This window comes from Loxodonta africana, chromosome 14 (assembly GCF_030014295.1).
Source record: "Loxodonta africana isolate mLoxAfr1 chromosome 14, mLoxAfr1.hap2, whole genome shotgun sequence".
NCBI classification, from domain to species: domain Eukaryota; kingdom Metazoa; phylum Chordata; class Mammalia; order Proboscidea; family Elephantidae; genus Loxodonta; species Loxodonta africana.
Genome location: NC_087355.1, coordinates 59,846,609 through 59,869,976, shown reverse-complemented (window position 1 = coordinate 59,869,976; position 23,368 = coordinate 59,846,609). Strand labels below are relative to the sequence as shown.

Here is a 23,368-nt window from a genome sequence, read left to right as displayed (position 1 = left end):
GTTCATCTACCACTATTTATTTTGCATCACTGTGGTCTGGGTAATGTTCGAGACACAATAAGTAAATTATTATTTATGTTATAATGACGAAGAAACTGAGGTTTAGTTAAGTTAACCAACTTATTCAAGGTCATACAGCTTGTAAGGGGAAGGGATTGGGGTATAAAGCTAAATTTGAGTCCAATCCCATGGTCTTAATCATTCTGGTGTGATACAATGCTTAGGGTAAAGAAACTTTTTCAAGTTTTAAAATCTCTCAATTTTCCATTTAAGAACTGGAGGTCGAAAGATCAGCGTTTCTAGTTCTACACACAGCGAAGTATAGACTGAACTCAAGTAAGTGCAGGAATAGAGAGAGAGAGAGATAGATAGGTAGATAAACATATATAAAATCTCCAGCTTCTTCCCTTTGTTCCTTCAGCCCCATGGGTAGGGCAGCATCTTTCTTTAGCTACTATCCCTGTTTTATGGCAATGCCCCCTTTTTGCTTTTCTAGCCCTTCAGCACCTGTGTAATCAATTCTCTATATTAAATTCTGCCTGTTGGGGAGGTTTCTAATTTCCTGACTTTGAACTCTATAGCACTTGGTACCAAAAGTGTTGTTTTAAAAAATAAAGATTATGGAAAATTAAGCTGTAAATATGGACAATCACCTGTATATAAGAAGAGATAGCACTGACCTCTTAGTTTACAAGGAGGTACTATAGCAAAATGGCTAAAAGCATGGATTCTACGACAGTCACCCTTGCACTGTCCTTACCAGGTTTGTGACCTCAACAAATAACTTCACCCCTCTGTGCCACAGTTTACTTATCTGTGCCTACCTCATAGGATGGTTATTAGAATATAACACGTTATCATATGTAAAGCTCTCAGAATAATGCGTGGCACATAGTAATGTCTATGGAAACATTAGCTATTCGTGTTATTAGTAGAAAGAGGGTTTGTTCCAAAAATAGTAAACAATATGGGTCATCCATTCGTACTAACATGTCCAGCTTATATTATAAACTATGGGACATGTTTATGGAATGTTTAGCCAAGATTATGGGGTACATGTAAAAATTATAATAAGCAGCACATATGGAAATGGCATGTATGGGCCTCGCTGGTTTAACAAAAAGACTTAAATGAGCAGAGCTAAATCTTGGTTTTACAAACACTGGTAAATGGGCAAATTTAGCTCCTTTCAAATATTTCATTTAATTTAAGAGTTAACTTTATCCTACTTACTTCATGGTGCTCAACTGATATAATATACTAGCCTTACTGGCAATACATCTGGTGACTTCTAATTTATCTAGGCTCTGACCTCTATGAAATAAAAATAAAGCTGAAACAGGGTAGAAATTCTAAGCAAAATCTTTTATGTACATCGGAATAACTGAATCCATGTTATATAGACTGAAAAAGTTCCCAGAGGGCAAAGGAATGTCCATCATACAGAACCTTATATTTGCATGTGTACAGATAGATGAAACTTCCATCAAGAGTGATTTTTCAGGGGACACATGTTATAAATGAGCACATCTTTGGGTTTGGTGGACTATGGCCAAAAAACATTTTCTGCTACCTTCTTCAGTGGCTGCTGCTGTTGTTGTTGAATGCTATTGAATTGATTCTGACTCATAGTGACCCTATATGCTAAGGAACTAAAATTTCAATGATAAAACATTACAAAGAATTTTATAGGTAACTAAGAACATATATACAAGGAGCCCTGGTGGTACAGTTGTTAAACGCTCAGCTGCTAACCAAAAGGTTGTGGTTTGAACCCACCGACCGCTCTGCAGGAGAAAGATGTGGCAGCCTGCTTCTGTAAAGATTACAGCCTTAGAAACCCTCTGGGGCAGGTCTCCTCTGTCCTGTAGGGTCGCTATGAGTTGCAATCGACTCAACAGCAGTGAGTTTGCTTTGGGTTTTAAGACCATATACCATGGGGACTGTATTTTTCTGGGGAAATACCTGTGTACAGGTGCCTATTAAGTTCACATCGTTTCTGTTGGGGGCTCCATACTGTATTTTTGGGACAGACCAATGAATTGTTCACATAGACATCCAAACGTTGAAGTGTGGAAAAAAAAATTCCCACTCGAAGAGCCTGTTAAAAATAAACAACATCCTGTGTCTTAGGAGAACAATAAAACAGGATATTTAGAATTTAGCACTTAAAACATATCCTTAGATTGCAATACAATATTAAAACTTACTTTTATGGATTTAGAATAAATATCAAACTAAAATTTGAAAATAGGCTTACGTTCAACCATATATATAGACAATACAACTTAACCCTTAATTGATAATGCTCAGTAGAAAGATGTAATGTCGGAGAAAAATGATTAACAGAGTATCTCTAAATTAAAGAAAGAATTCCTTTACAAGATAACAAAGAATAAGATAAGCTTTCAAAGTGGGGGGTGGGGTGAGGGAGTGGGGTCGGGGGAGCTTAATAGTGCTTGGTATAATTTGCACCACACAAAATTAGGCACTTCACCAATGTAGAAAAAAATGCTTATCTCCGAGAAAAATTTGGTAGTTAGCCTAATAAAAATAAGTAAAAAATAACTATCCTCTTTGATTCAATTTTGTTCATTTTTCGTGTTTATTTTCCCTACATTTCAAGCTATAAGATATAACCATAAAGTAAGGAGACTGGCTTTTGTTAGGGCAGGGAGGTATTACAAAGCAGGTAACAGGGAGTCTAGTAAGCAAAACATAGTTTTGGAATTTTCTTCAGATACTGTCTTCGGAGGCTTCAGGATATTAATAGACATACTACTTTGTTGTTGCCATTCTTATTCTGAAAATTAAAAATATTATCTTTTACTCAATTTTTTTAAAACTGAAACTTGAATACCTACTCTGAACCCGGTGCTATTCCAGTCTTTGGCAAAAATCCCTGACCTCTTTGAGCTTACATGCTGGGTGGGGAGGGAAACAATCAATAATAGAAATAATAAAAAGTAAAGTATGAAGCATATTAGAAGGTGATGAGTGCTGTGGAAAAAAAGAAAGAGCAGAGTAGGAGTAATTCAGAAAGCCAAATTGGGAAAAGGGGTCAGGGTAGGCCTGTTGAGAGAATGGGATTTGAGCAAACATGTGAAGGAGGTGGGTGAGTTAGCTACCCAGGGTAGAATATTCCAGGCAGTCACAATAGCTAAAACTGAGGCCCAGGGTGGCAATTTACCTGGTATGTTGAGGAATGATAAGGAGACTAATGTGGCTGAGGAGAAGAGGAAGACAGAGAGGTAAGTGGTAGGGGAGATTCCCATAGGGTCTTGGAGGCCACTGTGAGGACTCTGGCTGTTATACAAAGACAAATGGGGAAATTATTGCAGGGTTTCAGGCAGAAGAGTGACCTGATCTGATTTATGTTGTCTAAGTATCTCTCTGGTTACTGTGGTGAGAATCAACTACAGAGGGTGTTATGGATTGAACCGTGTCCCCCAAAAATGTGTGTCAACTTGGCTAGGCCGTGATTCCCAGTATTGTGTGACTATCTACCATTCTGTCATCTGATGTGGTTTTCCTATGTGTTGTAAATCCTACCTCTACGATGTTAGTGAGGCAGAATTAGAGGCAGTTATGTTAATGAGGCAGGATTCAATCTACAAGATTAGGTTGTATTCTGAGTAAATCCCTTTTGAGATTTAAGAAGCCAGCATGAAACAGGGGACCTCATTACCACCAAGCAAGAAGAGTCAGGAGTATGTGCATCCTTTGGACCCAGGGTTCCTGAGCTAAGAAGCTCCAAGACCAGGGGAAGACTGATGACAAGAGCCTTCCCCCAGAGCTGACACAGAGAAAAAAACCTTCCCTTGGAGCTGGCCCCCCGAATTTGGACTTGTAGCCTACTAGACTGTGAGAATAAATTTCTCTTTGTTAAAGCCATCCATTTGTGGTACTCCTGTTATAGCAGCCCTAGATAACTAAGACAGAGGGGAAAAAGTAGAAGCAGGAAGATGAGTTGGGAGACAATTGCCTTAATCCGGATAAGAGATGGTGGTGGCTCAAACTGGATGGTAGCAGTGGAGGTGATGAGAAGTGGTCAGAGGCTAGATATACTGAATGGAGAATCAACAGGACTTGCAGATAGATTAGATGAATTCAAGAGAAACAGAGAAGTGAAGAGTGGTTCCAAGGTTTTCTCTTGAGCAACTGAAAGGTTGGTATTCCTATCACCTGAGAAGGAGATGTCTCCTTTCTTTACTCCTCTCTTTGCTTTATCCTGTCATTGTCATTTCTTCACATCTCTGACACTCTGGGACCCTGAAGTCTCACACTCATAGAAAATAAAATCTAAATTATAAAACTACTGCTTAACCTCAAACTCTTTCCCACTGTCATAGTGTATAGAAATTTAATGGACACAGCTGAAATCACTTTATTAAAGATTGGACATTATCGAAGATATTTTAATAATGCGCTACAATCTCTGAAGTAAATCCCAGGTAAATATTTCTGACATTTACAAATAATAGGAATATTGTAGAATAAATATATAATTCCAAGTGACTAGTTTTGAAACTGGGTATTATTTTTATGTAAAAATTCAGTTTTGCTTGCTAATTATATAAATCATAGGTCTCACAGTCATGGCTCATATATGGAGCAGCAGAATTGAGTGTATGTGGGAGGGTTTGGTACTCATGCACGTGTTCAGGTTCATGGAACTTGTATTCATATGCCTTTTATGTCGTACCCTGATGGTCCTTGAAAAAGCTGTTAGGCTAATGATGTTCTAGAAGCAAAGACCGGAGATACAGTCCATAGCAGATAGAATTATATGCAAATAATCAACACTGATAACTCTTAGAAATTATTTCTATCTTGCCTTACCTTGTTATCATCAACATTAAGTAACATCAGTCGAAGATTCTGAGGACTGGTGCTAGTGAAATAAACTTCGTAAGATTTGTTCAGAGCTACAATGCTATGAAACAGGGACAGTCTTCTCTGGCACGTGTATCCGGCACACCATCCATGATCCTGTGGCCCTACATCCACACAAAATCAAAGTTTATGTTCCCGTATTGTGAATACTATTAGCACAATATCTGAATGGTAATTGTATTAAAAATAAATCACAGTGGTCAAAGTCAGCATTTATACCCATTATTCGTCAACCCATCTATCCACCCATTCAAGCTATTTCCCAAACACTGGCTTAAAAAGAAACGCAGGGAAGCAACTCCTCCCTATTACCTTTAGTTTCACTGCCCAGGATAAGAAGGGTAAAGAGATGAGGATTTACATGGAAGGTCACTGAGGGAAACAGTAGGTTTACATGTATCTCTACTTAAATAATCATTTTTGCTGTGCTACTGTTTAAGCCCAGGTCCCAAGATGAGGGGGAAAAAAAAAGCTTGATCTTTTCTCCTACCTATCAAATGTGAGTTTGGGTGGGGAATCAACTTTCTCAGGCTCTTTGCTGAGAAAAGTGCTGTAATAAGTATGTTAAAAATGGGACCTGCATCCCAAATCAGTTAAATGGGGAAAAGATAGTCTTTTTAACAAATGGTGCTGGCATAACTGGATATCCATCTGCAAAAAAAAATAAATCAAGGCCCATACCTCATACCATGCACAAAAACTAACTCAAAATGGATCAAAGACCTAAATCTAAAATCTAAAATGATAGACTGGAAGAAAAAACAGGGACAGGATTAGGAGCCCTAATACATGGCATAAACAGTACATAAAACGTTACTAACAATGCAGAAGAAAAACTGGATAACTGGAAGCTCCTAAAAATCAAACACCTATGCTCATCCAAAGACTTCACCAAAAGAGTAAAAAGACTACCTACAGACTGGGAAAAAGTTTTTAGCTGTGACATGTCTGATCAGCACCTGATCTCTAAATCTACATGATACTGCAAAAACTCAACTACAAGAAGACAAATAACCCATTTAAAAAGTGGGCAAAAGATATCAACAGACACTTCACTAAGGAAGACATTCAGGTAGCTAACAGATACATGAGGAAATGCTCACAATCATTAGCCATTAAAAATTTGCCATTAGAGAAATGCAAATCAAAACTACAATGAGATTTCATCTCCCTCCAACAAGGCTGGCATTAATCCAAAAAACACAGAAGAATAAATGTTGGAAAGGTTATGGAGAGTCTGGAACACTTATACACTGCTGGTGGGAATGTAAAATGGTACAACCACTTTGGAAATAAATTTGGTGCTTCCTTAAAAAGCTAGAAATAGAACTACCATACGATCCAGCAATCCTACTCCTTGGAATATATCCTAGAGAAATGAGAGCCTTTACACGAACAGATATATGCATACCCATGTTCATTGCAGCACTATTTACAATAGCAAAAAGATGGAAGCAACCAAGGTGCCCATCAACAGATGAATGGATAAATAAATAATGGTATGTTCACACAATGGAATACTACGCATCAACAAAGAACAGTGATGAATCTGTGAAACGTTTCATAACATGGAGGAATCTGGAAGGCATTATACTGAGTGAAATTAGTCAGCTGCAAAAGAACAAATATTGTATAAGACCACTATTATAAGAACTTGAGAAACAGTTTAAACAGAGAAGAATATATTCTTTGATGGTTACGAGGAGGGGAGGGAGGGAGGGAGGGAGGGAGAGGAGTATTCACTAATTAGGTAGTAGATAAGAACTACTTTAGGTGAAGGGAAAGACAACACACAATACAGGAGAGGTTAGAACAACTGGACTAAGCCAAAAGTAAAGAAGTTTCCCAAATAAACTGAATGCTTCAAAGGCCAGCGTGGCAGGGTTGAGGGTTTGGGGACCATGGTTTCAGAGCACATGTAAGTCAACTAGCATAATGAAATCTATTAAGAAAACACTCTCCATCCCACTTTGGAGAGTGGCATCTGGGGTCTTAAACACAAGCAAGTGGCCATCTAAGATGCATCAATTGGTCTCAACCTACCTGGATCAAAGGAGAATGAAGAACACCAAGGACAGAAGGTAACTATGAGCCCAAGAGACAGAAAGGGCCACATAAACCACAGACTACATCAGCCCGAGACCAGAAGAACTAGATGGTGCCTGGCTACAACTGATGACTGCCCTGACAGAGAATACAATAGAGAACCCCTGAGGGAGCTGGAGAGCAGTGGGATGCAGACCTCAAATTCTCGTTAAAAGGCCAGACTTAATGGTCTAACTGAGACTGGAAGGACACCAGTGGTCATGGCCCCAGACCTTCTGTTAGCCCAGGACAGGAACCATTCTCAAAGCAAACTCTTCAGACAGGGATTGGACTGGACAATGGGACAGAAAAAGATGCTGGTGAAGAACGAGCTTCTTGGATCAAGTAGACACTTGAGACTACGCTGGCATCTCCTGTCTGGAAGGGAGATGAGAGGGCAGAGGGGGTTAGAAGATGGCGAAATGGACATGAAAAAAGAGAGTGGAGGGAAGAAGTGGGCTGTCTCATTAGGGGGAGAACAATTAGGAGTATATAGCAAGGTGTATATAAATTTTTGTATGAGAATCTGACTTGATTTGCTATATATATTTTTTTACATAAATTTTTGTATGAGAGTCTGACTTGATTTGTAAACTTTCAAGCACAATAAAAATTAAAAAAAAAATGAGGCCTGCATGAAGAAGACAAGAAAAAAAATTTTTTTTTTTTTTGGTGTTGATTCATCAACTCTTTCTTTCACTCACTCATTTGTTCTTTACATTCAACAAACACTCAAGCATGGCACTTTTTAATCATCCTGTATTGTACTTTAATTAAATAAATTTTGCTAAAGCCTTCGATTATACGTAGGATATACATAAGCATTGCAATAGTTTATACTTGACGACTAACAACTGAAATATTCTAAGAATAACCCTCTGTTAAACCCTCTAGAAAGTCAGGAGATTGCAGGCACTTTTTTTATCTGAATCTGGCTATTTCCAGAAAAAGTGTGACATGAGTTCCACAGCACACTTCTCTATTTCACTTCAATTTTAAAGTGGCTGAGATTATACATACAAGAAACATTGAGTAAAATATGGAATGATGATTTTATTCATTAGCTTTGCTGGATTTCCTGGCTCACTTGGAAGTATTATCAATATTTATAACTGAACTTCAATTGAATTTTAAATCAATAAATACTTCTAAAGCTCAAGTAAAACATAGCCTTTGCCTTAGCATCCATAATATAAATTGTACTTTTAAAATAGACCTTCTTTGAGGGTTTTGAAAACAAACATAAAAAAGCTTCTATGTATGAAATTGAGAGTGAAAAAAAAATAAAATTGAGTATTAAGATTTAACCCAAAATGTCAGTGGTATTCAATAACTTGAATCTTGAGCCATTTTCTTCCTCGTCTCGTGCAGCACGTTCTAAGCTTCAGGGATTCTTCTAACACCTGCATGGTTTTTGCCATGCTACTATCACTGACTTTTCTTTAAATTGATGGTCATTTTTGAAAAATTTAAATTCATTTTAAAGACAAACTTTATGTCACTTTGAAGATGGAAAACCTGTATTGTGTACCAGAAAAGGGAAACGTAAAAATAAACACAATGAAATCTTTCTTCACCATATGAAACAGCAATGTGAAAATATCTCTGTTATTCACTGACTGCGCTAAGATTTCTCGAAATCTCTCTGCTTGGCAAGAGGTGAAGGGAGGCATTTAAAATGGGTTGATTTCAGGTCATAGAAAACAAGCAGATTAAATGTTGGGATGGGAGATGTGGGGAGATCATTAAAATCATCAAAATCTAGGATATTCTAATTTCATTCATTCTATTCTCTTTAAAAACTTTTAAAAATTAATATTTTTGTGCAGTATTGGTTATTTTTGTTAAATCCCAGAATATTTTAGGGCATATTATGATACTGCCAAGGCAAAGAAATCTGTCTTATCCAGGGTGTATGGCCTTTCAGCACATGAGAGACCCTAAGCCAGCATGCGGACTAATCATTGAGCCCTCAATGTCATTTCAAGAATATACAGTAAGTATCTGGACTATGTTTTCAGTGCCTTTAACTCACTCCAAAAGCCCTGGTCTCCGAAGTTGATCTGGATCCTGCATGAAGACCATTACCCTCCCTCTGTACTGGAGCTACCTAGAACCAGAACTGAAGCTACCTAGACACCGGAGCTTCTCAAGCAGTTCTTGACAGTCAAAGGAATCAGAGGTGAGTAAAGTACATTGTTTTCAAAATAAAACTTTGGAAATTCATGAGAATGAAAAATGAGTAGGCAAGGAAAATGCATTCTCAGATAATCCACATAATTGGGTTTTTAATTTACATAAGGCAAATTGTATTTTCAGAGATACTCAGGTCAGTTTGTTTTTCTTCAAAATATTTATGCCGTATTTTCAATATAGGGATGAAGGTCACTTCAGGAGTAAGTCCTGCCATCCTGCCCCTCTTCTTCTGATGGTCAGTTTGGAATAACTGACTTGGCTCTCTAGTATGGGAGACTGCTAGAGAGTCATGTCTCTTCCCTGCACGTAGATCTTTCTTACAAATGGAAGGCAAAGGGAGTTCTGATGTTTTTTAGTTTTATGCTTTAATAAAAAGTGAATGGTCTAGTTCATTTTCATTGAAAACTTACCATTAATGAGATCAACATAACCATTGCTCACTATAGCCACTGGTGAAAGTCTTCGAGTTTCTGAGTCAGAATCCAGGCTTTCGATAACCATCATTGCATATTCCATCCCAAAACATCGATAGCTCTGCCACTTTGGAATGTATTTACAGGTTGCATCTCTAATAATTCCTAGAAACATATGTGTATATATTTTAGCAATGAAAAGCAATCTCTTTGCATGGGTATTCATAAATTATTTTCTTTTTATAGAAGATTAATAAGTAGGAAATCTAAGTTATTGGTTGAGTATATCAATCATTAAAAATAAAAGATATACTTTGTTTAACAATGTTGAGGACTAACAACAGAATAAGATCCAAAGAACCTTTATAAGGTGCTTTTTCGGTAACAGGAATTCTACTTCCATTAGGGAATGTGAGCATCACTTTAGGAATTCTGTAATCTCCAATTCCAAGTTGGCTGTTTCCATTCCATTCATATTCTGCCTGAGGAATCACTGAGCCAGAACGCCCCAGGAAGGAGCCATCCATGTCTTTGAGAAAAGACTTCCTTTTGGCATCACAAACCATGTCCACACAATCAGATGGATTCACCTTACTGTGAAGAAAAGGTGAAAAGAATAAATACTAGGTTTAGTATTCCTCCCTTGCTCTTAGACAGAAATTGGAATATTTGATTGATGGAATCCTGTCATTTCAGAAAAGATTCAAAGTGGGACCACGCAGCATATATAATTATCATTATAATGAGGTCTGTTTTTCCATTGTGTTGACTTGGTCTATTATGATGCATTCATTAACATTTCAAAAGGACATGTTATACCTACGGGATATAAAATTAGAATTCCATTTGGCTAATCCATATTTTGTTGAAGGGTAGATTTCCTATTTGTACATTGCTTACAATACGCTGATGTTGCCCTACAGAGCATGTGAATGGTTACCTTTGCTTTACAGGACATACAAAATGCCTACTTCGGCAGAAAAGCCTTCATTATTATTTCCTTCTTTCTCTTTTTTTTGCGGGTTTTTAAAAATTATAAAAGTATTTCATGCTTAGTGTAAGATAATATAAATATTTAATAAAAGTTCAGTCCCCTTCACCTTCCTATCAAGCTCTTAGGTTCATTGCCAGTTGCAGATTAATACATATTCATGTAGACATTTGCCTATGTACATAAACAGACGTAGCACTTCGCTAAGGAGGGACAGCTGTGGGTTGTTATTTGCCAACATTTAGAGCCTTTAGGGAATGAGTGCACTGCCTGGTAAAGAGAATCGGGGAGAGCAACCACGGCGAGCACAGAGTCCAAACACATTATACTTGAAAATGCAATATTTCCTTCATGTCCTAAATACTTAAATTATTTATTAAATCTGAAAGATTCAGTAACACTAAGTAGGAGCTAATGACTTTTTAGTGGAGAGGGACTCTAAAGAGTCAAAAACCACTGCTGTTCAAGAATTATTAGATGAGTAGGTGTTGGGGGGCCAAAAAACAAAGTCAGACCAAGTCAAACTATTTATGAAATACTGTATTTCTCTGAAGAGATGCCTATTTAATTAGACAGCATTATTCCTTGTCTTCCCTCCTATACTGAAAATGGTCCAAGATCTCTAAAAGAAGGTTTTTTCCTCCAATATTGTCTGACATCTGAATTCCTGGCCTGTGCCTCTTAGGAAAAGTAGCAGTTATTGGCTATATCCTTCTAAGACTTAGAATCAAAGTGATGAGCTTCTAGAAATATTCTGATGCTAACTGATCAGAAAAATCAGTCTTCAAAGTTTCTGCATATTCACCATTACAGTGATTATAATGACTGACATTTAATTTCCAAGCACATGTTGGGGTACCTGTGGTGAGATAATTAGAAAGTAACTGGTAGTAAAAGAGGGAAGGAAACCAGAAGAAATGATAGAGGTGTCTCTTACCCCTTAATGACTATTGATGGAAAGATATTAATATAGAACACACTTTTGACCCCATATCTATCTTTTATTTAATGATGATGTTACTGACAATGCATGGAAGAAAACGGTGCAAGAAAATAGACATATTAAGGCCCAGTTTCTTAAATTCAACTGAGGACACTTAGATTTATGTTATTAATTAGTCTTAATTTTCATAATGCTGATTAAATTTTATAGAAATTAACAGTTATTTTAATATAGCAGCTTTCTCAGATCTATGGCAAGGAAAGGGAAAATGGAAAAATATAAAAATAGGAAAGAGAAGCTGAGTTTTCATATATTTTACCTTATATCAGGCCTATGTATAAGTATTTTTGATTGTTCAGTAGTATCAACCAGCTGTATGTTCTTCACATGGATTGGATGTTGTAAATCCTCATTTAAAGGGTTAGTAATGAATATTACATTAGTTTCACCTGAACAAACATTCTTAAATCCAACAAACGTTAAACCTAAAAAGTAAATAGTAAAAAAAATTATTTTCTATAGAAAAAAATGGTAAAATCAGGTTCATTTTATGTACATTTCACCAAACACATCCTTTGGCACTACCTTGAACATGGAGCTCTTACTTGATATGGTGGATAAGTCTACCACTTATATTAGCAAGTCTACCACCATTTGTGGTAGACTTGCTTTGGCCAATGGGAGGATAGAAATCATGACATTAACAAAAATCTGAAAAGCAATTGCATATTAGTGTTTGTTCTCTCTTGGTGCTCTTGGAAACTATGTATCTTTCAGCATATGAATAACCTTGGGCAAGTTTGCTGGACACATGTGGCTTTATCACTCCCATCATCCCCACCAATGCCCAGTGCCAGCCATCTGCAAGTACCAACCACCAAACATGGGAGCGAGGCTATGGCAAACTAACCAGCCCCGAGCCACACTGTAAACTGGTAGCAATCTAAAGAAAAAGTTTAGGTGAAATGAGCAGGAAAGCCACCCAGCTGAGCAATTTGCAATCCACAGACTCATGAGCTAATCATGAGATGTTTAAAGTTTCTAAATTTTGGGAGTGATTTGTTATGCAAATTATTAAGACATTATTGTTCCCTTGCCTTCTTTGCAGAGAACAATATTGTGAAGTCAAAAGAAAGGAATTATACACCAAAAGAGTTGCAGAATTTGGCTAAAATGTACTGGCAGGATCCAGAATGATATGTCTGGGAGTGAATTGTGATGGTATTAGGTCAACAGTAACCCTGAAAAATGATGGTCCCATGTTTCACACTTCTAGGACTCAAAGTCATTGAGAATAATATCTCAAAACTTAAATGTCTAACTTATTGAACTGCTTTATTTGAAGAGACATTGGTAAAATTATCTTGGAAGGGAGATTTGCTAAACAGGAATAGAGAATGGAACAGGGTATTAATGGATAAAACGAAAAAATAGTTTATGTGTTCATGACAGTAATTTATATATAGTTTACATTTCTAAGGAGGCAGCCTGTTTCAGTGAAAGAGTAGTGGATTTTGGGTCAGGAGACCTTGTTTCTAATCCCGGCTCTGCCACTAGCTGTGGGAATTTGGCAATATAATGTTCTGTGAGCTCGAGTTTCTTAAGGTTATAACCTTATGTGAGACAGTTTTTATAAAGTATAGAAATGAATTAATATTAAATCACTATATCAGTGTTTTTGATGATATTTTAGAAAGAAAATTAAATGTCAAATCTTCAGTATGTAAGAATTTTGCCAGGGAACCATTCTTGAAATTGACTCTGATGTCTGATTTCTTTGCTTGTCATATTGAGCAGCTTCATATAAGACTTCATTTAAATCACTATTTTTTACTAACCATGAAACATTATTAGTAATACTCTACATATTCTTCATAGCACTTAATTAAGCAAAAGATGATATTTAAACTTACCTGAGATTTCCAAAAGGCCACTGATGGCGTTGTAACTCATGATCCCTGCATGCGGTTTCCGGGGTGCCATGTTATGTGCTGAGGCAAAGGTAGGCCAGCAAATGCCACTTCTCCCACCTTTTATGGAAAGAAAAAAAGTAATGAAATTTGAGTATACATTCATATGAATACTAAAGTTTCCAAAAGTTTCACCTGATGGAGGTCTAGAGCTCCGATGGGCAGCAGTAAGTTCTATATTAGGATCATCATTACGTAGGACATCAGAGCAATTAAATGCAGGGCTGCTTCCAACAATTAATGAACTCTATTAAAAAAAAAGTCAAACAGTACAGTTTTAATCATAGCTATTCCTAAATCAAAATAGAATAATGAATAAGGCTGTATTCTACTACAGCAAAAAACAACTAGTAGTTTTAAGAAGTAGCTCATTCATTAAATAAAGATTTCTGTCCTTCGTGGAATGCATTCAGAATGGAAGGGGGATGACAGATACGTAGTTATATATAATGACATGTTCTGTTTCTATCACAGAAATATGTCCAGGGTACCAACCAAAACCAAACCCAGTGCCATAGAGTCAATTTTGGCTCACAGTGACCCCTTGTGTTACTGATTAGAACTGCTCCATAGGGTTTCTTGGCTGCAACATTTACAGAAGCAGATCACCAGGCCTTTTTTGTGCACCACAGCTGGTGAGTTTGAACCACTAGCCCTTAGGTTACTAGTCGAGTGCAAACTCTTTGCACCACCCAGGGACCTCTGTCCAGGGTACAATAGGAACAAAAGTGGAGGGAGTATCAATACCACCTAAGTGGGTTCAGGAAAGGTTTCATACGAGAAGTGAAAAATTTAACTAACCACTGCAAGATGAGCAGGTGATAAGCAAGGAGCGGTGGAGGGAGGAGACAGTGCAGAGAGGGATGAAGAGCTTCCAGGCAGAGGGCAATGAGAGCAAAGGCGTGAAGGTGTGGACTAGCCGAGGGTAGAAGTTAAGGAGGTCATTCTTACTAGCTCTTGAATAATAGTTTTCCACTCAGTTTTTCTTTCTCCTTAGTGAGGCTGTACTCATATCTTACCTTAACTTGAACTTTTTTACTTGAAATTTTGTGAGATACAGCGGCTGGCAAGTAAATCATTGGAAAAATGGCCATTCCATTGTCAACCAGGGTCACGTTATAGATATGCACGCTCTCTGTGGTCTGTAATACAATTTGTAGGTTACATAGTACTAAGGAAACCATAAAAGGAAATATACAATCACCATCATGGATCACATTTACCTGAAAATAAATTCCATAATCCCAGCATGTCCAAATGGTAAATCCCTGTATCAGAGAACATCCAGGAAGGCCGTCTTCGTTCATATAAACACCATATAAACCTCCATGGGCTTCATTGTCAAACCACTTTTCCATACGATTGGACTGGCCTTGAAAGGAAATATAGGATCACAGAATTAATATCACAAGTCATGTTATGTAATTTTAATATGAAGTATCAGTTAAAGTTAATAAAATTCTTATATATATATATATATACTTGATAATTTGGTTAAAACTTACATCTGAATTATATATATACATATATGTGTATATATATAGGAAATCCTGGTGGGGTAATGGTTAAGAGCTATGGCTGCTAACGAAAAAGTTGGCAGTTTGAATCTACCAGGCGCTCCTTGGGATCCCTGTGGGGCAGTTCTACTCTGTCTTATAGGGTTGCTATGAGTCAGAATCGACTCGACAGCAATGGGTTTGGTTTTTTATACATATATATGTAAAATAATATTTTTATGGCTCAAAAAAAATTTTTTTTTACCATTCATGGTTTTCTCTATTTACTATTTACCCTTTCTAATTTGTCTATTCATTGTTATTCAAAGTAACTGTATAATCATTTGTGAAAGCTTGTTTTATTGCATCTGATTAAACTAAACATGTATTTTACCGGAAAAAGCATGGAATCTGGATTCAAACAAGCCTAAACTTAAAACACTACAATACTACTCGCTGTTTTAGTGAAATGTTTCACATTATGCCTTTTGTTCCAGCTTGTTCTGGTCATTCCATTTTCAAGTTAAGCATCACCTCCTTAGGAGGCCTTCCCTGACTATCCAACTCAAAGTAGCACCTTAGTCACTTTACGTTACAATTAAATTTTTTTCATTTGATATTTTGATTACTTATCTGTGTATTATCTATCTCCTCTTTCCTGCTAGGATGTAAAATTTAAGAGACAACACTGTGTTTAGCCCATTCACCATCTAGAATATTTCTGGAGCCTAGAAGGTATTGCAGAGATAGGGGCTCATTAAATATTTGTTGAATTAATGTACGTATGGTCTTGGGAAAGTTGTTGAACCTTTTAGAATCTCAGTTTCCTCATGTGTAAAAAGTTTTAATGCCTAACCAGGTTTATTTCAAGATGAAGCAAGATAACCCACATAAAGTGCCTTGTTTCTCCAAGAAGATGAAGGCAGAGAACTGTATATATGTAAAAACAAACATATATCAATATATTATTTTCTTCTTTTTTTTCCACAAAACAGAATATATGCAAAACAGTATCATATACACAGTTCTGCATCCTCTATTTATCAGTTAAGAATATTCTGGAGATACTGCCACATCAACACACATAGCTCTTATTCACTATTTTTATAGAAGGGTCTACTGCTTCAATGCCCCACGAGTCTGTCAGTTTGTTGTACTGCAGGGGCTTGCATGTTGCTATGATGCTGGAAGCCATACCACCAGTATTCAAATACCAGCAGGGTCACTCATGGTGGTGATTAAGGGGCACCTGACCCAAACCACAGTGTTTTCAATTGCTTCATATGCATGTGAAAGCTGGGCAATGAATAAGGAAGACCAAAGAAGAACTGATGCATTTGAATTACGGTGTTGGCAAAGAATATTGAATATACCACGGACTGCCACTGCCCACGTGTCTGTCAGTTTGTTGTACTGTTGGGGCTTGTGTGTTGCTATGATGCTTAAAGCCATGCCATCAGTATTCAAATACCAGCAGCATCACCCCTGGCAGATGGGTTTCAGCTGAGCTTCCAGACTATGACAGACTAGGAAGAAGGACCCAGCAGTCTACTTCTGAAAAGAATTAGCCAGTGAAAGCCTTATGAATAGCAGTGGAACATTGTATGATATAGTGCTGGAAGATAAGACCCTCAGGTTAGAAGGCACTCAAAATATGACTGGGGAAGAGCTGCCTTCTCAAAGTGAAGTTGACCTTAATAACGTAGATGGAGTCAGGCTTTCGGGGTCTTCATTTGCTGATGTGGCATGATTCAAAATGAGAAGAAATAATCAGAACCTGGAATGTACGAAGTATGAATCTAGGAAAATTGGAAATCATCGAAAATGAAATGGAATGCATAAACATTGATATCCTAGGCATTAGTGTGCTGAAATGGACTGGTATTGGTCATTTTGAATTGGAAAACCATATGGTCTACTACTATTTTGGGCATGACAACTTGAAGAGGAATGGCATCGCATTCATCATCCAAGAGAACATTTCAAGATGTACCCTGAAGTACAATGCTGTCAGTGATAGGATAATACCCATATACCTACAAGGAAGACCAGTTAATATGACTATTATTCTAATTTATTGAAGATTTTTACCAACTTCTGCAGTCTGAAATTGATCAAACATGCAATCATAATGCACTGATAATTACTGGTGATTGGAATGCAAAAACTGGAAACAAAGAAGAAGGGTTAGTAGTTGGAAAATATAGCCTTGGTGACAGAAACAATGCCAGAGATAGCATGATAGAATTTTGCAAGACCAATGACTTCTTCATTGCAAATACCTTTTTCACCAAAATAAACAATGACTGTTCATGTGGACCTCGCACAGGAATCAAACCGACTACATCTGTGGAAAGACATGATGGAAAAGCTCAATACCACCAGTCAGAGCAAGACCAGGGGCAGACTGCAGATCCAAAAAAAAAAAAACAAACAAACCCACTGCCGTTGAGTTGATTCCGACTCATAGCGACCCTATAGGACAGAGTAGAACTGCTCCATAGAGTTTCCAAGGAGCGCCTGGCAGATTTGAACTGCTGACCTCTTGGTTAGCAGCCATAGCACTTAACCACTACACCACCAGGGTTTCCATCAGACCATCAATTATTACTCACATGCAAGTTCAAGTTGAAACTGGAGAAAATTAGAACAAGTCCACGAGAGCCAAAGTACAATCTTGAATATATGGCACCTGAATTTAGAGACCATCTCAGGAATAGACTTGATGCGCTGAACGCTAATGACCAAAGACCAAAAGAGTTGTGGAATGACATCAAGGACATCATACATCAAAAAAGCAAGAGGCCATTAAAAAGACAGGAAAGGAAAAAAAGACCTAAATGGATGTCAGGAGAGACTCTGAAACTTGCTCTTGAATGTCGAGTAGCTAAAGCAAAAGGAAAAAATGACGAAAAGAGCTGAACAGAAGATTTCAAAGAGTGGCTTGAGAAGATAAAGTAAAGTGTTATGATTACATGTGGAAAGACCTGGAGGTAGAAAGGGAATAACACACTCAGCATTTCTCAAGCTGAAAGAACTGAAGAAAAAACTCAACCCTTGAGTTGCAATACTGAAGGATTCTATGGGGAAAATATAAAAAAATGTAGGAAGCATCAAAAGAAGATGGAAGGAGTACACAGAGTCACTATACGAAAAACAGTTGTTCAATATTCAACTATTTCAGGAAATAACATATGATCAGGAGCCTATGGTACTGAAGAAGTCCAAGCTGCTCTGAAGGCACTGGCAAAAAACAAGGCTCTGGGAATTGAAAGAATAGCGATTGAAATGTTTCAACAAATGGTTGCAGAGCTGGAATTGCTCACTCGTCTATGCCAAGAAATTTGGAAGACAGCTACCTGGCTAACCGACTGGAAGAGATCTATATTTATGCCTATTCCCAAAAAGGTGATCCAACAGAATGCGGAAATTATCAAACGATACCATTAATATCACATGCAAGCAAAATTTTGCTGAAGATCATTCAAAAGCAGCCGCGCAGTATATCAACAGGGAACTACCAGGAATTCGAGCTGCATTTAGAAGAGGGCATGGAACCAGGGATATCACTGATGATGTCAGATGGATCTTGGCTGAAATCAGAGAATACCAGAAAGATTTTTACCTGTGTTTTCTTGACTATACTAAGGCATTCAACTGTGTGGTTCATAACAAATTATGATTAACATTATGGAGAATGGGAATTCCGGAACTCTTAATTGTTCTCATGAAAAATCTACATGAATCAAGAGGCAGTCATTCAAACAGAACAAGGGGATACTGATTGGTTTAAAGTCAGGAAAGGTGTGTATCAGGGTTGTATCCTTTCACCATACCTATTCAATCTGTATGCTGAGCAAATAATCTAAGAAGCTGGACTCTATGAAGAAGAATTGGGATCAGGATTGGAGGAAGGCTCATTAACAACCTGCATTATGCAGATGACACAACCTTGCCTGCTGAAAGTGAAGATGACTTGAAGCACTTGCTGATGAAAATCGAAGACCATAGCCTTCAGTATGGATTACGCCTCAACATAAATAAAATAAGAATCCTCCCAACTGGACCAATAAGCAACATCATGATAAATGGAGAAAAGACTGAGGTTGTCAAGGATTTCATTTTACTTGGATCCACAATCAACACTCATGGAAGCAGCAGTCAAGAAATCAAAAGACACACTGCATTGTGTTGAAAAGCAAAGATGTCATCTTTAAGACTAAGGTCCACCTGACCCAAGCAATGGTGTTTTCAATCATCTCATACACATGTGAAAGATGGACAGTGACTAAGGAAGACTGAAGAAGAATTGATGCTTTTGAATTGTGGTGTTGGCGAAGAATATTGAATGTAGCATGGACTGCCTAAAGAACAAACAAATCAAACTCAGAAGAAGTATAACCAGAAGGCTCCTCAGAAGCAAGGTTGGCGAGACATGTTATCAAGAGGAATCCGTCCTTGAAGAAGGATATCCTGCTTGGTAAATTAGAGGTCAGTGAAAAAGAGGAAGACCCTCAACAAGATGGACTGACACACTGGCTGCAACAATGGGCTCAAGCATAGCAAGGATGGTGAGAATGGTGCAGGAATGGGCAGTGTTTCAATCTGTTGTACAGAGGGTTGCTGTGAGTCGGAAGTGACTTGACGGCACCTAACAACAACAACAACAATAGCCAAAAGAATGAAAAAATTTGTTCTGGAAGTAGTACAAATGGAATGCTCCTCAGAAGCAAGGATGGGGAGACTATGTCTCACATACTTTGGATATGTTATCAGGAGGGATCAGTCCCTGGAGAAGGGCATCATGCTTGTTTAAAGTAGAAGGTCAGCAAAAAAGAGTAAGACCCTCAATGAGATGGACTGACACAGTGGTTGCAACACTGGGCTCAAGCATAACAACGATAGTGAGGATGGTGTAGGACCGGGTAGTGTTTCCTTCTGTTGTACATAGGGTCACTACGAATCGGAATCATCTCAATAGCACCTAACGAGAACAACAACAAGTGCTTCACTGTCTGGCTTTATCAAGTTTATACAACTAGTTTACCATGATTAGACACATGGTGGTTTTCAGCTAGGGCAGACGATGATGGGATGAATAACCTTGCTCACAAATAATTTTCTAAATTCGTAGAGTCAACTCTTAGCTAGATTATCAGAGGTGGGATTGCTGAGTCAAAGGTAAATGTACCTGTACTTTTGGCAGATATTACTAGATTATTCTAGGTAGGGGTTATATACCATTTTGTCCTTTAGCCAGCCATGTGTAAATGTTCCTGTTTCCCAACAGCCTGGCTAAGAGATTAGCTGTTCAGTTATTTCTTGATTTTTACTAATCTGCTGCAGGGAAATATACCTGAGAACTGTCTGTTCATATCCTTTGACTTTTTCATGCTAGCAGTTTTTAACATATAAATAAAAAAAAAAAAAAAACCTTTGCTGTTGAGTAGATTCAACTCCTAACACAGAATAATGGCATATTCCTATAGACATGCATCTCTACGCTTAGAAGTACCGTTTAGAATGTAAATAACCCTAAATATAGAATCATAACAATTTTAGATGAGGGAGGGATTATACAGGCTCTAGTTTAAAAAATAAAATGAAAGTGGTAGTGGGATATGATACCGTTCAAATACCAACTGAATCAAGAATTGAAGTTGTTAGGTATAGTTTTAGATAATAAACTTGAAAAACAAAGTTATCTTTAAAAGCCTATCCATTTTTCTTTTGACTAAATGTTATCTAGAAATAATTGAGCTTGTTGAGTTTTTTAGTAACCAGAAGAAAGAGATAACACATATTGAACTGATGAACAGTAGTTATTGATTTCTAACAAATGCAGGCAAGTTATATCCTAGTTTTAGTTATTTTACTCCAAAAGACTTACTTGAGCAAGATTCACCATCAATGCGGTAGCCTGATCTTCCAAATCCAGCAACTACATTATTTTGTAAGACTGTGTTGGTCCCTCTATTTATCTAGTGAAACGATAAAGAAAATGCTTTGGGTCAGGCTATTTCACAAACAATTATACAATGATAGCATGTTTGTAATATACATAGGAAAACATTTAATTATGACTACACTTTCAAAAGGAAAAATTTAATTCATCACTCACCTCATTCCAACATACCCAGTACCCAGTGCCATCAGTACATTTTAACATAGTACAAATGAAATATTAAAATTATGTTAGGCCCAATTGCCTCCTTTGGCATGAGACCAGAAGAACTGGATGGTGTCTGGCTACCATTACTGGACATTTTGATCAAAGAGTCCATAGAAAATCCTGATCAAAAGGGGAAAATACGGAACAGAATTTCAAATTTTCATGGACTCTAGACTTTCTGAAGCCATAGAGGGTGGATGAACCCCTGCAACTATTACCGTGATAAAATCTTTAAACCTTAATCCAAAAATATCCCTTGAAGTCATCTGAAAACCAAACAATAGTTTAGCTTAACTAGTAAAAATGATCTGCCTTGAGCATTATCCTGTTATAAGAACTATCTCTATGAGATCAAATTGACAACAGCAATTGAAAAGATTAGATAGGAACCTTAGGACCCAGTAAGTTTATGTTAATGAGGCAGGAACAATTCAGAAAAGGAAGGTAAGAATGGTTGCACAACTCAAAGAATGTAATCAATGTCACTAAATTGAGCATGTAGAAACTGTTGGTGTATCTTTTGCTGTCTATATTCTCAATAACAAAATAAGATTTAGAAAAAAATTACATTAGGTTTTTGATGTAAAATCATCACTAGGTACTATATGCTGGACTTTGTTAGAAAACTGTGCCAAAGAGACTATTTTTCATTTCAGCCACAGAATCTACTGGGTATAGTTTAATATTTATAAGCTACAGAACAAATGTATTATAGCAAGATTATAACTATTTTATCACTGTTTTTTGTTACATTCTGTTAACAACTTGATTAAGAAAACAACCATAAGATTCAATAATGCCATTCACTAGTTTAAATAAAATCTTCTGTAGTCAAAAGCTAGGTTAGCACGAATGTTGGGTAACTGCATAACAATTTGACTTCATAAACTAAGCCAAAGTGGTAGGAAGTAAAAGTATAAAAAGAGGGGTTAATTCTTCCCTTCCATGTCAGCAAAACAGCCAAAAGTCTCAATCATTTAAAACAAATTAAATAGCCTCATTTTTAAAGATTATGATAAAAATAGTGTCAAATGGAATCCATAAATGTACAATGACCACCATTTTCTTTCAAAAGTTATAAAAAGAAATTAACTTTAAAGGTTTGGAATTGGCATTTTACTGCATTCTCACATCTATAAACAGATTAAAAGAGAATATTTTGACCTTATAAGTGTATTCTAAGTTTCAGGCTTTCAGATTTCACTTTAAGGTAATTATAAATAAAACCGTTACACAAAACAAAACAATCCTTATCCCACTTTTGAAGAGTCCTATATTCCTTTTCTTTGTTATGGATATGTAAATAATATGAAAACAAGAGGAAACTATCTTCTCCTCCAAATCCTTTTTCCTATTCTATTTTCTTGCTTGTAATCTTGCTTCAGAGCCCTGGTAGTGCAGTGGTTAAAGTGCTCAACCGCGAACTGAAAGGTCGGCGGTTTAAACCCACCCGCTGCTGCTCAGGAGGAGGATGTAGCAGTCTGCTCCTGTAAAGATTTACAGACTTGGAAGCCCTATCGGGCAGTTCTGCTCTGTCCTATAGGGTCGCTATGAGTTGTAATCGACTCAATGGCAGTGGGTTTGGTTTTGGGTTTCAGTCTTGCTTCATATCTAAATAAAGACCTACAGTAATTGAAGAAACGTCCTGGGAACCAAAACAAACAAACAAAAAAACCAAACCCATTGACGTCTGTTGATTCTGACTTACAGCGACCCTGTAGGACAGGGCAGAACTGCCCCATAGGGTTTTCAAGGAGCAGCTGGTGAATTTGAACTGCCGACCTTTTAGTCAGCAGCCATAGCTCTTAACCACTGCACCACCAGGACTCCTCATAGGAACCGAGAAGGGCCCAAATAGTAATATCGGATAAGTGTAAATAACCTTGAATATAGAATCAATACAATTTGAGATGAGGGAGGAATTTTAGACATTCTATATTCTATCCTTCTAATTGTTCATATGAGGAAGGAAACTAAATTCAGAAAGTTAATACGTTCAAGGCACTTAGCTAGCAACAGAAACCAAACCCATTGCCGTAGAATCGATTCCGACTCATAGCGACCCTATAGCAGTTGAGAGACTCTGAAATCAGAATTCTGAAGTGTTGAATAATGCTGAAGAAGCAAGGAAATAAAAACTACTAAAAAAAAAAAAAAAAAAGGACATCAATAGAAAGAAAATCCAACAGTCAGTACAGCCCTGGTG

The 23,368-nt window shown here is 37.2% G+C and overlaps 1 protein-coding gene across 1 annotated transcript in view; it reads right to left on the bottom strand.

The window, feature by feature from the left end:
- PKHD1L1 (PKHD1 like 1) overlaps window positions 1-23,368 on the bottom strand; it is a 180,768-nt gene that overhangs the window by 16,449 nt on the left and 140,951 nt on the right. The window contains exons 63-72 of the mRNA XM_064268002.1: window positions 20,881-20,971; window positions 14,718-14,866; window positions 14,514-14,636; window positions 13,630-13,741; window positions 13,438-13,554; window positions 11,844-12,009; window positions 9,952-10,184; window positions 9,588-9,755; window positions 4,843-5,000; window positions 1,966-2,101 (exon numbers count right to left, since the gene is read on the bottom strand). Coding sequence (XP_064124072.1) covers window positions 1,966-2,101; window positions 4,843-5,000; window positions 9,588-9,755; window positions 9,952-10,184; window positions 11,844-12,009; window positions 13,438-13,554; window positions 13,630-13,741; window positions 14,514-14,636; window positions 14,718-14,866; window positions 20,881-20,971 — 1,453 coding nt within the window. The remainder of the gene's footprint in view (window positions 1-1,965; window positions 2,102-4,842; window positions 5,001-9,587; window positions 9,756-9,951; window positions 10,185-11,843; window positions 12,010-13,437; window positions 13,555-13,629; window positions 13,742-14,513; window positions 14,637-14,717; window positions 14,867-20,880; window positions 20,972-23,368) is intronic.